This window comes from Apus apus, chromosome 12 (genome assembly GCF_020740795.1).
Source record: "Apus apus isolate bApuApu2 chromosome 12, bApuApu2.pri.cur, whole genome shotgun sequence".
Taxonomy (NCBI): Eukaryota; Metazoa; Chordata; class Aves; order Apodiformes; family Apodidae; genus Apus; species Apus apus.
The window spans coordinates 628,129-642,975 of record NC_067293.1 but is presented as its reverse complement, the minus strand read 5'-3'; the positions used below and the strand labels follow the sequence as shown (position 1 = coordinate 642,975).

Below are 14,847 nucleotides of genomic sequence, written 5' to 3'. Positions count from 1 at the left end.
AGAACCTCCCTCCGTGCTCATTTCATGGTTTCAGCAGAGCTGCTAGCCCTGCTGTCTGGCAGAAGAGGCTTGTGAGCATGACTCAGTCAGCCTCCAAAAGCAGCAGCGGAAAAACAAGAATCTGCTGTGAGCTGCATCTTGATTTCTGAGCCAATCTCGTGACATTTTGCAGGGCCAGAGTGTGGGGCTGGGTCATCGGGGCAGCTGCAGAAACCACAGGTGTTTCCAGGTGCTCCTAAGCAAATTGCCCATCTTGCAAAAGGATCATGACACGCTGTCACCCTTGGGCTCACAGAGACCCCCTTGCCTGTGGGGAGCATCCCCAGGGCTGCAGCCACAGCACGGGTGAACTCTTTCCGTGGGTGAACCCTTTGCAGGTGTCAGGTCTTGTTTGGGCTATTGCAGGGGCTCCCAGCTGCCCTCACACCACTGGTCTCAACCTCCAGGGCCCCATTTCCCAAACACCACTGAGCAGCTCTGAACAGTGTCAGGCAAAGCAGAGCAGGAGGAACTTCAGACTGTGCTCTCCTGTCTGCTCAGCCCAGAGCAGCACCAGCTTCTTCAGTCCAGAGCAGTGGTCAGAGGTCTGCAGAGCAGTAAGCTGCCCTCAGCCCTACGTGGAGGATGACTATGGCCAAGCAAAGAGGTGTTTGTATTTGTGGAGAAGCCTGAATTCCTGCTCCATGGTTCTTACAAACCTATGGTGACAACAGGGAACTAGATTTGACCTTCTACATGGTCCCACCCAACCCTGTATGCCCAGGTTCCTACACACATATCACCCCCAGCGTGAGGTAAAAACCAACTGGCATTTGATTATTCCTTCGTCTCCTCATCACCGTCACTGATGAAGTCACTGAGGACGCAGCACTTTGGATCCTCAGGGCAGGCTGAAGTCCCCTGCTGACCTGCTGAAGCAGCCAGGTTCAGCTCCCTCCCTGCAGATGTCTCTGGCGTGGAGGGCTGTGGAGAGCTCCTTCCCCTTTGTAGTCAGCAAAGAGAAATAGGCACTTCCAGGGCATGACTCATCTGCCCTATTTAGCCATCTTAGGAAGAGATGAATGAGTCCTTAAGAGGGCCTGTTTCTTTCCACTGTCTAGACAGCCAACCTCTCAACTGCTAACACCTACCCCTGCTCTCCTGGAGCAGCCAGGCACCCTTCTCAGCCTGCTGAGGGACCCTCCCAGTGGCATCCAGCACAGGCAGAGGGTTGGATCACACCTGGACATCCTCAGAGGGATTTGAACTTTGTTCCCTCGGAAGGCAAGGGAAGACTTCAACACCAAAAGGGTGGAAATTCACTTCTGGAAAACCTTCTCTGCCTCCAAGGGAGGGTTTTGTGGAGCTGAGCTTGCTTTGACCATACCAGTCCTAGGACAGTGTGGTACAGGCTATGCCAGCTCTGAGCAACCTCTGGAAGAAAAAGTGGCTTCTTATTCTGCAGGAGATACCCAGGCACCCGGGGGGACCGGCTATGTGACTAGGACCTGGTGCCACCACCAGTTCCCCTGGGGTCCTGTGCTCTGTGCTGAGACACCTGAGAACCAAGTTTTGACCAAGCACAACTGCTGAGAGGGCTCTTGAGCACAGGCCTGGACCAGCACAACCACCCTATGGAAGGACTCATGCAGACAGAGGGAACAGGTTCAGCCGGAGTCTAGGGCTGGAAGCTGGAACCAACAAATGGGAACAAGGGAGGTGCCATGAACCATGGGGTTCATCCTCTGCCACATCTGTGTGAAAGGACTTCATGCTCTAGAAGCACTTGAATAAAGATCCACCACCCTTGTGAGAGAAGGGCTTTAGGTGAACTGAAGACACCCTCAAACCAAGAAGTTGTTGCTGGTCTCTGTACATGCAGAAGGGCATGAGACACCATCCTGGGACATGCACAGAGAGATCAGAGGCACCTGATCTTCAGCTTCACCCTTTCGGGGTTAAACATCAGCCTTCTGCAGCTGGTGGGGACAGCCATGCCCATCTGCAGCTCCTCCATTGCCCTCTGGCCTCACCCTGTCTCTGCCAGCAGCAGAAGAGGCTTTGGGAATGTGCTGGGATCTCTGTGGAGCGACAAAACTGCCCCAGATCTCAGGGCTTTCTTACCTCAGGCCCTCCCTACTTGCTTCTGCCCTTTGCTACAGGAGCCTGCCCTTCTTAAGCTCCAGGAGAGGGCTACCAGCAGAGACCTCCGGGACTTAAAGCTGATCCCCCCAACAGCCCCTCCGCGGCAGCACGAGCCCGGCCACCCAGCACCCACGGCCAGGGCGAGCAGGAGGCTGAGCCTGAGCTGTGCCCTGGCCACCACAAAACCGAAACAAACGAGGCTAGGTTCAAAATTAATATATATTTTTATTGAATAAGTTGCTCTAAGTGGGCTTGTGGAGCCACCCATGGAATCACTTCTTTCATCTCAGCAGTGGTTCAGTAACAGTTATTAGCTTTGCGAGAGAAGAAAACCAAACAGAGGAGGGTGCGTTAAAATAAATAGGTTATTTTTCTTTTTCCTTATCTTTAAAATAAACTTTTCAAATAAATACTTTGTTGGGGGGGGGTTGTGGGGCTTTTTTTCCCCTTAAAAGGTACAAGGGTATTGTCAAAAAACAGCCATCAGGTTATAAACGTCTATTAAACCTTCTGGAAAGGAACCCAAGAAAGGCAGCTGGGGAGGGGTCTCTATACACTGTACAGACCTTGGTACCAGGCCGAGGAGAATTAGAGGCTTCGGTTCTTGGTATGAGAGTCTCCTTGGAAGCCAAGGGGGTTGGGTCTGCCAAGGAGAACTTTGTGCTGAGGACACCTGGAGAGGCAGGAGGAGGCAGAGCCACTGCCTGGACACAGAAGGAACGGCTGGGAAAGGGTGGGCAGCTGGAATGGGAGGGGAAGGTGGAATCAGCAGCAGCAGGGCAAGGGCTGTGATCTCTGCCCGTCCATCCAGTGTCCCCCTGCAAGGTGACCATCCTACCCTCCTGGCTCATGCCCCCAGGGGAATCTTCTCCACCACCACCCCAAACAGGACAGCAGATCCCACCTGTGCAACCTCCCAGAGGCGCTCTGGGAGAGTTTGCCAGCAACCCCAAAGATCCCGGAGAACTCCCCCAAAGCAGGTTGAGCCCAAAGGGACCACAGCTCCAGTCTGGCCCACCTGGAGCAGCCTCCAGCTGCTGCAGGCACCCCACAGGCCTGGGCTCCACAGGCTCTTTGAAGGAGCTGAGCCTGAACTGGCTCCTACCAAAGACCAAGAATGGGCTTTGGGGTGGGGATGCATCCCTTCCTGACTTTCTTCACGTGCTGATCCCAAAAAGTTAGAACTTCCAACACCTGAAGCCCTCAAAACAGCCAAGAGGCAGAGGCAGAGAGCAAACCACCAAAGCAGGTGCTGGGAGCAGCCCCACTGTGCCAACCTCCCCCCATGCACCCCTCTCTCTACTGCACCACAGCAGCCACTCAGATTCTTCTGTGCCTTGGCAGCTTTTGTGGATGAGACTTCCCCAACAGCCTTTGGGTTCACACATGGGAAGGGGGAAGAGCCAACGCTGGGGAATGTTATGGGAATCTGAGAGTAGAGTCCTTAAGAGCTGCCCCCTATTCTTTGAGGTACTTGGCTGGCAGGTTTCTCAGGGATGAGTGAAGAGCAGCCCAAGGACCACTTCTGCCCTTCCACCAGGAGGTCTGGGGATGATGGGATGGGATGGAGTCCCATCTCAGTCCCACCTCCATCCCCAGTGCCCCTTCCTCACCACTGCTGGGGCTGATGGGATGTGTACAGCAGGGATGGAGGGGAATGGGACCAAGGGAAGCTTTAGAGAAAGCAAGCACCAGCAGGAACTCTTGTAGGGATGGAGCTGTGGAGGTCTGGGTGGGACGAGGAGCTCCTGGATGGGGAGCAGAGCAGGGGGAGCTCAGGTCCTGCTCAGTAGCTCCTGTCTCCTGCTCCTTTGGCACCTGAGTCTCTCTTTCCCCACCTAAATCTGCCCGGCAGCTCTGCAGGTTTCCTGGCAGAGGAGCCCACGACCAGCAGAGACACACACCACCGAGAAACGCTCCCTCAGGAAGTGGCTCCATCCTTGTCAAATCCCAGGGGAAACAGAGGACTTGGCATGTGATTCTCCCAAAATAAAACCAAAAAAGACACATTAGGATGTGGAGAAACCCAAACTGCCAGGGCAAGTAGCTGCAGAGAATCATCTGGAGCCGATGTGATCTGACTCATGACGAGGTGGGGCAGGAGAGGGGCTCACAGCCCCAGCCAAAGCTGGAGTCGTCTCTGCAGGGAAACCAGACTGCCTGGCAGTGGAGCTGGGAGGGAGCAGGATGGATCTGTCTGGAGATTTTAGGAACAGATCGGGGGGAAAACATGATCAGTGGGTCCCCACAGCTTCCAGGGAAGCAGAGTTGGCCTCCTTGGAGGGCAAATCCCAACCTGTCCTTTCTGCTGAGAGCAAGGAGTGGGAGCGAGGAACCGGAGCAAGGAGTGGGAGCAAGGAGTGGGTGTGAGGAGTGGGAGCAAGGAATGGGAGAGAGGAGGGGGAGTGAGGAATGGGAGCCAGGAATGGGAGCAAGGATGGGAGCTTGCCAAGGCCCCCCCAGCTGGAGTGAGAAGCAGTAACCCCACGTGAAGCCAAGCCACCTGCCCCTGGGAGCAGGGCAGGGGCCAGCAGCTCCAGACTTCTCAAGCCCATGGGGCTGCAAGGCCAGGCCCTGGCTCTGTGCTTTGCCCTCAGCCCGAGCCCTGTGCTGCTCTCACACCCCCAGTGCCCACCAGGGGTTCTCCTCCTCTCCCATTCCCTTTGACATGTCCCGATTTCATCACATACATCTCCCAGGCTTCTCATTTCCTGGAGATGAGACATTCAAGAGACCTGGCTGGACTCCTCAGCCCTGCCCCCGGGCTATGGCTCCACGCCCTGGGAGAAACGGGACTTCTGTGCTGACCCAGAAAAATCCCATTAGGTAGAAGGTACTGGCAGGTGTCCTGGCCTCCCACCAGCTCCTGAAGGGAAACGTGCTGCAGGAAAGTGCAGGGCTGCTCCTCATGCTGCTGCTGCCCAGCCAGGCTGGCTCTGGGGAGCAGCTGGGTGGACAGCCATCTTCTCATCCATCAGCTCCAGCACCTGGGGGAGGTCACCCCCCCCGTGCTTGCACGACTTTGGAGGCCGTGAAAATGATGAAGCTTCACATGTTGAGTCATTCCACCATCAGGAGAGGAAGCAATGAATTGGCGAGATACAGAGGTGGTAACTAAATTTACATGTAGGATCCATTTAAAAAGGAGGAGAAAAAAAAAAAAATTAAAAAAAAAATCAAAGTAGAGCAAGTTGGAAAACTCTGTTCATTAGTTTTCTTTAAAAAAGTTTCAATGAACTATTTCACATTCAAGTTCCTCACATCCTCAGTGAAAAAAAAGACCTTTTTTTGTTCCCTAAAAAAGTGTTGCATTTTTTTAGGAAGGAGTTTAATCAGCACCAACAGGACAGTGAACCGAGTGTTCCAGAGGAAAGGTGTCTCTTGGTGGAAGCCTCTGACCAGACACTGCTTGGAAGGAGGCAGCCAAGCAGTTATTGGCATATGGATAAATAGGTTTGCAATATATTTTAGAACTGCTGCCCCAGAGACACGGGGTGATCTGACAGGGGTACACGCACCCACGGGGCACCCTCTGGGAAGGTCATTGCCTCAAAACCCAAACGGTTTCCAGAGTCCAAGGCTGGCCTCAGAAGACGTGCAAACTACACTGGCATGGGTGTCTCCCTTCCCAGTGCCAGGGGAAGCCCCCCCCCGTGACCTGGAGCACCATCCGGAATTCCCCCCAGCGTGTGGAAGTGCGGTCTCCATCTTTGGCCAGAGGCAGGATCTTCCAACATCCCCTCTCAGGCTCCTGGTGAAATCAGAGCGAGGATTTTGGTCACGTCCATAACACAGCCCAGGCACAACCTTCTCCCCAGGGATGGGATTCATCTCCCCTTGCACAGGGAAGCAGGAGCTCGAGGGCCGGGCCCCACGTGGGTCGGGGCGGGCGCTGCCAGCATCACTGAATGAATAAGGCTTTCAAGAGGGATGAATCACGCCCTGGAACCTCTGCTCTGCAGCACAGGGAGCCTGGATCAGCCACGATTTTTAGACAGCAAATGGAGGGGAAGAGGAATCCCACCACCAGGGTCTGCCGCCTGCCTCAGCCCCAGCCAGCACGGAACAAAACCCTCTTCCTGCAAAGAGCACAACCTGGGAACCCTCCTTTCCCCCTCTCCTGACTCCCTAGGAACAAAAGGTCTGGGATTAGCAATAAACAGACCAGGAACTCATCTCCCAGCATGTGCAAGTGTACCCGGAAGCCAAACCTCACATCTGGCACCGTTCACAGCAGTATCATGAATATTATTAGTAATAGACCTAGCCAGCCTAGCGTTATATTTATATATACAAAAATAGATCCACAGAACTCTGCGTGAGGGGGTGGCTGAGGGAAGGTGAGGGATGAGCCCCGGGTCTTGGAGGAAGCCAAAGGACACGTTGCATATATATCTCCAGGGGAACCATTCGCTTCCCTCTGCACTCACACACCTCAGAGGAGACCAAGGACCAGGACATCATCCCAGCTCCAAGCTGCCCGGAGCGACCAGGCAGCGGGGTCACAACTCCACGTACTTGGAAGCAGAGACGGGGCTGAGCTCAGGACCTGGAGGAGGTCCCCTCCAACCACAGCCATGGGTTGGGTTAATTATTGTCCCAGCAGGTAACCCGTGAAGCCCTGACCCCGATTCAGGTTTCCTACTGCTCTGCAGATGGCCCAGCCCAGGACTTGGCTCAGACCCACCTCCAGGTTGTCGCAAGCAGAATAGCCTCAGAGGGGTGACACTGGTGGTGGGGTGACATGGCTGGTCAAGGAAAGCCAAGTGAGGACTCAAAGAAAGCTTCTGCAAGGAGGGAAGGTTGGGGTCCCCTCTTTTGACACCTTTTTCTGCTCTCTGTTCCCCCCAGCCCAAGGCAGAGACTGCAGGAGCCCCCAGGGCTGGCAGGGAGAGCAGGGCCAGTGGCTGCTGCTGGCTGCTGGCTTCGGGGCCTTTTTTAAAGTGAATTCAGTGCTGGTGGAAGGGACCAGAGCAGGGCTGGAGCACAGAGCTGGTGGCATCTGCTGGGTGGTGGGATGGAGCCGACTGCAGCTCCCACCCTGCCGGGGTTCTGCTCTGGAGGCAGCCCTTCAAGGCTTACAGACATGAATGGCAATTTCAAACCAGCTTCTTGTTCTCAGCCAAATCCCAGAGGGGACCTTTCCCTCGCTGCAGTCGGGCAGAAGCGTGTGGGCTGGGCTGCCTCCGATAGCTCCTTCCCCTGCCAGAAGGTTTCTAAAGCTTCCCACACCTTCCCTTCCTCTTTGAGACAGAAAAATACGATGCCACCTCCTTCAGCAGCTCGCTTGCTTCTCTCCAGCAGCTTCCAAGCCCAGAGGGAAGCCACTGCCACCAGTGGGACCCCATGGCACCCCAGCCCCTTGGGGAAAGCAGACCTGCATGAGAGGAGAGAGGCCACCACGAAAAGTGCTGGAGGCAGATAGAGGGAAGTCTGGCTCTTGGAAGACTCTCGCACAGGGGATGTGTTGACCTGCCTCTTCCCCTCCATTGGGAAGGACCACACGACGGGGCAGCAGCAGCTCCTCAAACCCCCTGAGAAGTCCCGAGGACCCCCTGGGTCACACTTCCTGGGGGGCAAGGCCAGGGAGGCCACCTGCAGCTCTCCTGGTCCCTCACCTGCGCGTTGCAAACCCACCGTGTCCCACCGGCTTGGTGCTGCCTCCGTGTTCCCAGGGGCTGGGGGACCCCCAGTTCACCCATCTCCTTCCCGGGAGTTGATGGTGGGTAGCGGGGAGCGTGGCAGGGCAGGGGGAGCCGAAGGAGGAGGACGGAGTGGAGCAGGAGGAGGAGGAGTAAAGCCTGCTTCTCCTCCCCGGGGGGTCATACCGGCTTATCCAGCGTCTTGGGGAACGGCGTGCCGCTGGAGGAGGAGATCTTCCTGCAGACCGTGTTGGTGTGGCTCTGGCAGCGGCAGCCGGGGCGTCTGAGGCCGTCATAACCCCGCTGGCAAAGTTTGAGGCACCCCAGGGTAGGAAAGTAGCAGCAGAGGCAGGGCATGAGGAGGGAGAGGAGGCTCATGGCAGCCCAGCGGGCGCAGCAGGAGCCCGGCCCGCAGGAGCAGGGGTCGTCGGCGCAGGTGTCCTCGTCGTCGGTGGAGCAGTGGTAGAAGAGGCCCTTGACGCAGCAGAGGCAAGTCCCGTAGTCGAGGAGGCTCTCGGGGGAGCAGAGGCAGCGCTGGTTGCAGAGCCAGCAGGAGGGCAGGCTGCGGGCGGCCGTGCAACGGGGGCACTTGCAGCGCCCACACTCCTCGCACACCAGGAGGTGGCCGGGGTGGAGAGGGGGCTTCTCCCCCGCCCCCTTCAGCGGAGATTCCTCCCCTTTCAGCTCGCCGGCCCGGGGCTGCGTCCGGATGAGGGAATGGCCGGAGTGGGAAGGGGTGAGGCTGCTGAGGAGCCGCTGCTCGGAGGCGGTGGTGCTCTGGGAGACGGAGCTGGCCGTGCTGGAGTGGCTCATGTGCTGCTGCAGAGGTGGCATCTGGTGCTGCTGGCTGTGGCTGCGGTGCAGGTCCTGGAAGGTGGAAGACGCCAGGCGGTCCTGGGGCCACTCCTGCTTGTGCGGCGGCTGGGACAGGGAGGGGTTGGAGCGGGCTTGCTGGAAGCAGGCAGCCGGTCTCTCCACGTAGTTGTTGCTGGCACGGATGGAGCGGATTTGGTCAATGGACAGGACCTGCTGGAAGTCCTCAGCGGGTGGGTCCATCGTCTCGTCACAACTGAGCTCAGCCACGCTGGAAGAGAGCTGCATTTCCAGGAGCAAGGAGACCCTGCAGCATCAGGGCACATCTAAAAATCCTAAAGGATGGGGCAGGGAGACAGAGAAAACATCCATGTTACCTTCTAGAATGGATCCATCCGTACAAACCAGAAAGCGAATGCTGGCTAGAGAACTCCTAAGGAAGTTGTTTCCAACATCCAGACTCAGTGTGTCTGTGGAGATTTAGGCTGGACACATCCAAAAAGCAAAGATCTGTCCCTCAAAACAGGTGGACACAGCATCTCCCCATGCTTTTGAGCTTTCCCAGTCCTTCCAGAGGATTTCCCACCCCTTGCCAGCACTGGTGCACACTGAGGCTGTCTGCTGCTGTTTCCGGGAAGCAGCACTTCCCGAGTTGGCAGCACTTGGCAGCAGCACCTGCTTTATCCAGAGGGAAGGTCAGGACTGTTCAAGGGCTGTGGGATGGGGTGGGAGGGGACCCCTGTGTCCCGAACCCCCCCATCCCAGCAGGTTTGACCTCATGGCACCAGCACCAAACCCTGGGCTGCCAGACTTTGCCACTGGCAGCTGGGTGAAGTGCTCCCAGAAGTGCTTCCAGCTTGGGTGGGGCTTGGAGCAACCTGGTCTGGTGGGAGGTGTCCCTGCCCATGCAGGGGGCTGGACTGGATGGTCTCTAAGGTCCCTCCCAACCCAAACCAGTCTGTGATTCTGTGAAACATCCCAGGCTGGAGCTGGGCAAGGAGAGGGGACAGGAGTGGGTCTGCAACGGGGCCAGGGCTTGATCCTTTGGGAGGGATGGAGAAACTTCCCACTTCTGCCTGCGGAACGGAGCTGCCCAGGAGCACGCAGAGGATGGGAGCCATTCATTGCATGTCACACCCCAGCCACCAGCTTGCCCAGCACTTCCCAGCCCTGATCGCAATATCGGAGACGTGCTTCCCGCGCACAGCCAGCTTCTCCAGGACAAAGCCTTCCTCCTCTGGCAGATCCAAGGAGTGATCCCTCAGTGACACAGACATTGTCACCATGCCCAGGCCCGCAGGAAGACTCTGTGTCAATAGGAAGGTCCCTGCATGGCAGGCGGTGGCCGAGGCTTTCAAGTAGGTGAGGGGCCACAGGTAGAATCTGCTCATGCAGCAGAGAGAGGGAAGATTGATTTTCATTAGCTAGGCTGACCTTGGAGAGCAGAGAAAAGCAAAGGCAACTTACTTTGACTGTTCAGGCGAGATCTGGTCTCTCCCATCCCCCTCCCCGGAAAGGAAAGGCAATTGATCTGCTTAGATTTGGGTTTTTCCTGCACACGGAGCCCCCCGGCCTCCCCCTCCAGGCCATCTCCAGCCAGATGCTCACCCCGTCCTGGGAGATGCAGACAGCCATTCTCCCAGGACACCCACCATCGATTTGGGCGCCGGGTTGCTTGACAGAAAGATGAAGGTGAATCAGGAGGGCACAGCTGACCCAGGGAAGGTTTCCTGAGCACGCTGCCCGGATCAGAATGGGCCATGAAGGCAAATCACCCTCCTGTGAGCTGTTACCTGCTGCCCCTGGGCTCCTCACCTGGAGGGTGTTACTAAAGCACAGACTGGTCACCTGAAGCCCCGGACCCCTAAGGAGATATGACCCATTTCAGTCTGCAGCTGGGACCACACCAAGGGCAGCTAAGAGCATCCTCAGCAGCTCCACATGTCCCTCATCAATCCAAGCCCATCCTGGGGTGGGATTGTTCAGCAAATGATGCTGGGTTACACCCGGGGAGGAGCTGCAGATACCTTGATGTCCATCCCCTCAGACGTGTGTGCTGGGATTGGGCAGTGCCTGGGCATCAGGACTCAGACAGCGAGACCCCTGTGAGGTTCCCCTGGGGGGGCTTGGAAGATGATGTGACCCACAGGTGACTGAGGCAGAGGGAATGGGATATGAGGAGCAGCCAAAGGGCAGACCCAGCGCTGCTACAACCAACCCTCTGAGAGGCCCACAGTCTGGGAGACACAAGGAGACCCCTGAGCTGACCTCAGGCAGGAGATGAGCAGGGGACACAGTGAGGAGGCAGAGCCAGGGGAGCTGGCAATGCGGCCACACAGTGAGCTGCCAACCCAGACACACAGGATCTGGGTCCAGGGCTGGGACAGAGCATCCCAGGCAAGACAGGTCTGGGAAGGACCCCAGCACTGAACCAGGGCCCAAAGGCTCCTGGACCTACAACCCCCAAGCTGGGGAGGTTGGGCCATGGACCCTCTACCCCCAGTAATGGTCCTTCTTGGACTCAAGGGGATGTGCACCAGAGGATCTGTGGGTCCTCTGATCCAGCAGGATGAGGAGAAGAGGGACTGAATGACCAGAGCTGGGACCCCACTCCTGTCACCCCTCCTCAGGGGGAACCCAGTGCCCCCCACTCACTCCCAGCCCTCTCTGCTCCAGCCCGATCCCAGGGCTGCAACCAGTCCGTATCCCAGCCCACAATGGTCCAGTCATCCCCACGGCACTGCTGCACCCCTCCCTGCCTACCTGCCCATCCGAGGGGGACAGGGACAGCGTGTCCCCAGCCTCCTCCTCCTCACCCCCTGCCCGCAAGGCAGACATGCCAGCCCCGGAAACCGGGAGAGCTTTATAGCCCCCAGCAGCCCCAAACATATAAAGTTCGTGTGATAATGGGCCAGAGAAGGGATCGTAAAAGCAAATGATTTACAGGCTGGAGGTGGCTGCAAGCCGGGGACGAGCTGCACAGGGTGCCCAGGTGGGAGTAAAGGGGTTTTTGCCTCCGGAGGGACCCCCACACCCAGTCCCGGGTGGAGCAGGGGGTGGTGGGAGGCTGATCCCCCAGCCCTGCTCTGCAGGCAGCCCACGCCTGGCCCGCAGCCGGGCTGCAGCCCCCGTGCCCAGCCCCGCCATGTGTGCCAGCTCCCCCGGACCCTCCCTGCAACACAGCCCAGGTTGGCTGGGATCCGGATCGGGCCCACAGCCCCCCGCCCCACCGTGCACAGAGCCCCCGCGTTTCCAGGACCCCCCAGCACCACCCGTTCATGTCCAGGACCCCCCCCAGCCCCACCGTGCACGCAGCCCACTCGTGACTCAGACCCACACCCAGCCCCACCACGTACCCCCTTGCGTGGCCAGGACCTCCATCCCCACTGCACATGCACGCCCAGAAACCTTAGCCCGTGCACATCCAGGACCGTTGCCCCCTCACCAAACAGCCCACGCGTGCCCAGGACCCCCACCCCCCTATTATGCACAGCCCACGTGTGTCCAGAACCCCCATCCGCACTGCACACGTGTGCTCAGGACCCCCATCCCTTCGGCAAACACCCCACGCATGCCCCGGACCCCCGTCTTCCCCCGGCACGTACAGCCCACGCGTGTCTGCCCCCTCCCGCACACATCGGGGTCCATCCGCCCCCAGCCCCCCCACCGCCGTGTCCCTCTCCGGGACTCACCGCCGCCTCCTCCGGTCCATCCGCCCGCCGAGGCCAGCCCCGGGGGCACCGGGCAGAGCTTAGGGGCGGGGGGCGGCGGGCAGGGACGGGGGGCAGCGCCCACCCGCCCGGCCCCGCAGCCGGGCCGTGCTCCGCGCCCCAGGGAGGGGGAGCGGGGCCGGGGCGGGCCGGCGGCGGGGGGAGCCGGGGGGGGCTGCGGGGAAGGCGGGCGGGTCCCCGGCGCTCCCTGTGAATGGGGGCAGCGAAGAGGGTGGGAGAGAGGGAGGGATTTAGCGCTGCCCGGGAGCATCTCTCCCTCTCCCTCTCTGCCGTTCTTCTTCCCGGAGCCGCAGCTCTTAACGCTTTACCGAAGTGGCGTCATCCCGCTGAAATGGCATCGGCCCATTAGCGGTCCCCGCAGAGCCCCGCATCCGCTCCCCTGATGATGCCGGGGGCACCGGCACCGCTTCAGCAGCCCCGTCTGCCTCGGGCTGCGCTTCCCCCTGCGCCCACCGGGACAACCCACCTGCCCCCCAGCCCAGGGTCCCCCCACCCCCCGGGGACAACCGTGGGGGCTGCGCTGGCCGCATCAGCCTCACGGGGATCATCCCACCCCGAGAAAATCCCACCCCGGGGATCATCGCAGCCCAGGACGGGGTCGCTCCGGTCCCACGCCCCGGGCAGGCTGTGTCGACGGGTTTGGCTCTGTCGCCTCGGGCAATTCGCTCCATCTCCAAAGCGTCGTGACATGGGCACTGTCACCTCCTCCCCCCTCCGTTCGCCTCTTGCCAGGCATCCCAGGAGGCACCAAGGGGAGCCCAGACACCCTCCAGCCCTGATACTAACAAAAAGTCTTAAACTAAGACCTGGATTAGCTCCTGTCACAGCAGCTCATGGCAGAGAGGCTGGAAAGGGACTTGTTCATACTGAGATCCACACACATCCCATTCTCCCAGAATTAAAAACCTTGGACTCGAGATCCAAACAGGACCTGAACCTTCTGTCCCAGACATTTCCCCAGTCGCTGTGCGCTCCCTCCCTGTGCTGCTCAGGAGCATTGAGTATCCAGATGACACCCCTCCGCCCTATTTATAAATAAATTGGACCTGGTCTGACAGCCCCAAAGACTCCCCTTGAAGACACTGGACATTGGCTACAGATCCCACCAGAGCTCCTACCCTCACTTCATCCCTCTTTACCCTTCCAGGTTGGTCACCCAAGCTTCCTGGCAGCATCTGCCGGATGAGCAAAGCCACATCACCAGGTCAGGGAGGGCTGAGAACCTGTATCCAAGGAGTGAAGCTGAAGCCATCAAGCCCTCAGCCACCACACGCAGACCGTGTCAGCACAGGACCCTGCTCCCCGGGGCGGGTGGCTGGGCCACACGTTGGTGTTCACCGCCGACGGGTGACACGGGGTCCGGATGGGTGCTAGTGGGCTGGGTGGACAGGAAGGGGAGGGAAGGAGCCCGAGTAAGGGTGAGAAAACCTGCTCTGCAGGTTGTTGCCCCCCGCAGATGGGCATCGGCCAGGATGATCCCACTGACCTCAGTGATCCCTCCCAGCTGATGCCAGCAGAAGCACCGGAGTCCTCCCCAGCAGGGCCGAAGGACCCTGCTCCCCCCATCTGAGACTTTCCAGGATCATTTTTAGGTATCTCTAGGCTGAGCGTTCCTCCACCTCCACAGGATCCCACCAGAGATGCTCATCCAGGAGGATTTCCTCGGCGAGGAACGAGTCCCTCTCAGCATCCCCCAGCCTCGGAGCCTTCACGCTGCATCCCTCTGCACCAGCCCCTTCTCTTCTCCCCGTGGCTCTCAGCTCCCGGCTTTAAAGGCGCAGAAAGGAACGGAGTTGTCGGATTCCCGGCAGCTGCCCAGCTGCCTGGGAGCACCTGCCTCCGCAAAGCACGTGTCACGTCTTCCCTTTCTCCCAGCCCAAATCTCACTCCCACCTGGCGCTGCCGGTGCTCCAGGCGTCCCCTCCGCCGGCTCACGGCTCCCTCAGCCCAGCCTCGCCCCCCGCTCCGCCAGCGCCGCTTTATTCCTCGCCCGCTGCCGAGGGAGGGCCAAAAAGGCATGAATGCCGAGAGAGCGAGGGAAGTGGGAGGGTGGGAAGTGGAAGGAGAATAGCAGCAGCCTCCTGGGGAGTTATTGACCGCAGCATCTCCGAAGAGGAGGGCTGGGAACCCGACTGCGTTCGCACAGCAGAAAAGTTCCCAGCCGCTCCCAGAGGAAGGGGCTGGGACAAACCTCCCGCAGGTTTGCGGAGGGTGTTTGGGGCTGTGGAAAGAGGGATGTGATTCCCTGACAGTGCACAGCCACGGTCAGGGCCGCGGCAGAGGAAGGTGGGAGACTCTTTTCGATTGAGGACAATCTCTCCCTGCTCCAGGATCTGCGGCTGCCCTGAACGGAGGGTTTAACGGCGACAGGTCCCGCTGCGCCCCGGCCGAACCTGCCTCTGCCGCTACCTGCAACCCAGCCCAGCTCCTCTCAGCTGCACTTTTGGACTGGCTTCCCTCCTCCTCCCAGTCCGAATCCGCCACCTTTTAACCCCTCGAATGCCCTTGGGATCCTGTCCAAAGGCCCGGGGAGTGCA

General features: G+C 59.0%; 1 protein-coding gene across 3 annotated transcripts; it reads right to left on the bottom strand.

Annotated features, from left to right (window-relative positions):
- Positions 1-2,329: 2,329 nt before the first annotated feature.
- SPRY3 (sprouty RTK signaling antagonist 3) lies at positions 2,330-14,429 on the bottom strand. Of its 3 annotated transcripts, none has more exons than XM_051630509.1 (2): positions 14,204-14,429; positions 2,330-8,914 (listed from the first exon to the last, which is right to left on the bottom strand). In XM_051630509.1, the coding sequence occupies exon 2, from the start codon at positions 8,865-8,867 to the stop codon at positions 7,947-7,949; it is 921 nt and encodes a 306-aa protein (XP_051486469.1). In that variant the 5' UTR covers positions 8,868-8,914; positions 14,204-14,429; the 3' UTR covers positions 2,330-7,946. The 3 variants fall into 3 exon arrangements, with proteins under 3 accessions (XP_051486469.1, XP_051486468.1, XP_051486470.1); XM_051630508.1 differs by having other exon boundaries at positions 13,797-14,348; XM_051630510.1 differs by lacking the exon at positions 14,204-14,429 and adding an exon at positions 12,272-12,348.
- Between the last annotated feature and the right edge of the window lie 418 nt (positions 14,430-14,847).

Excerpts from the sequence above, each read along its gene's own strand:
- SPRY3 (XM_051630509.1), bottom strand. The coding sequence starts at position 8,867 with ATGCAGCTCTCTTCCAGCGTGGCTGAGCTCAGTTGTGACGAGACGATG.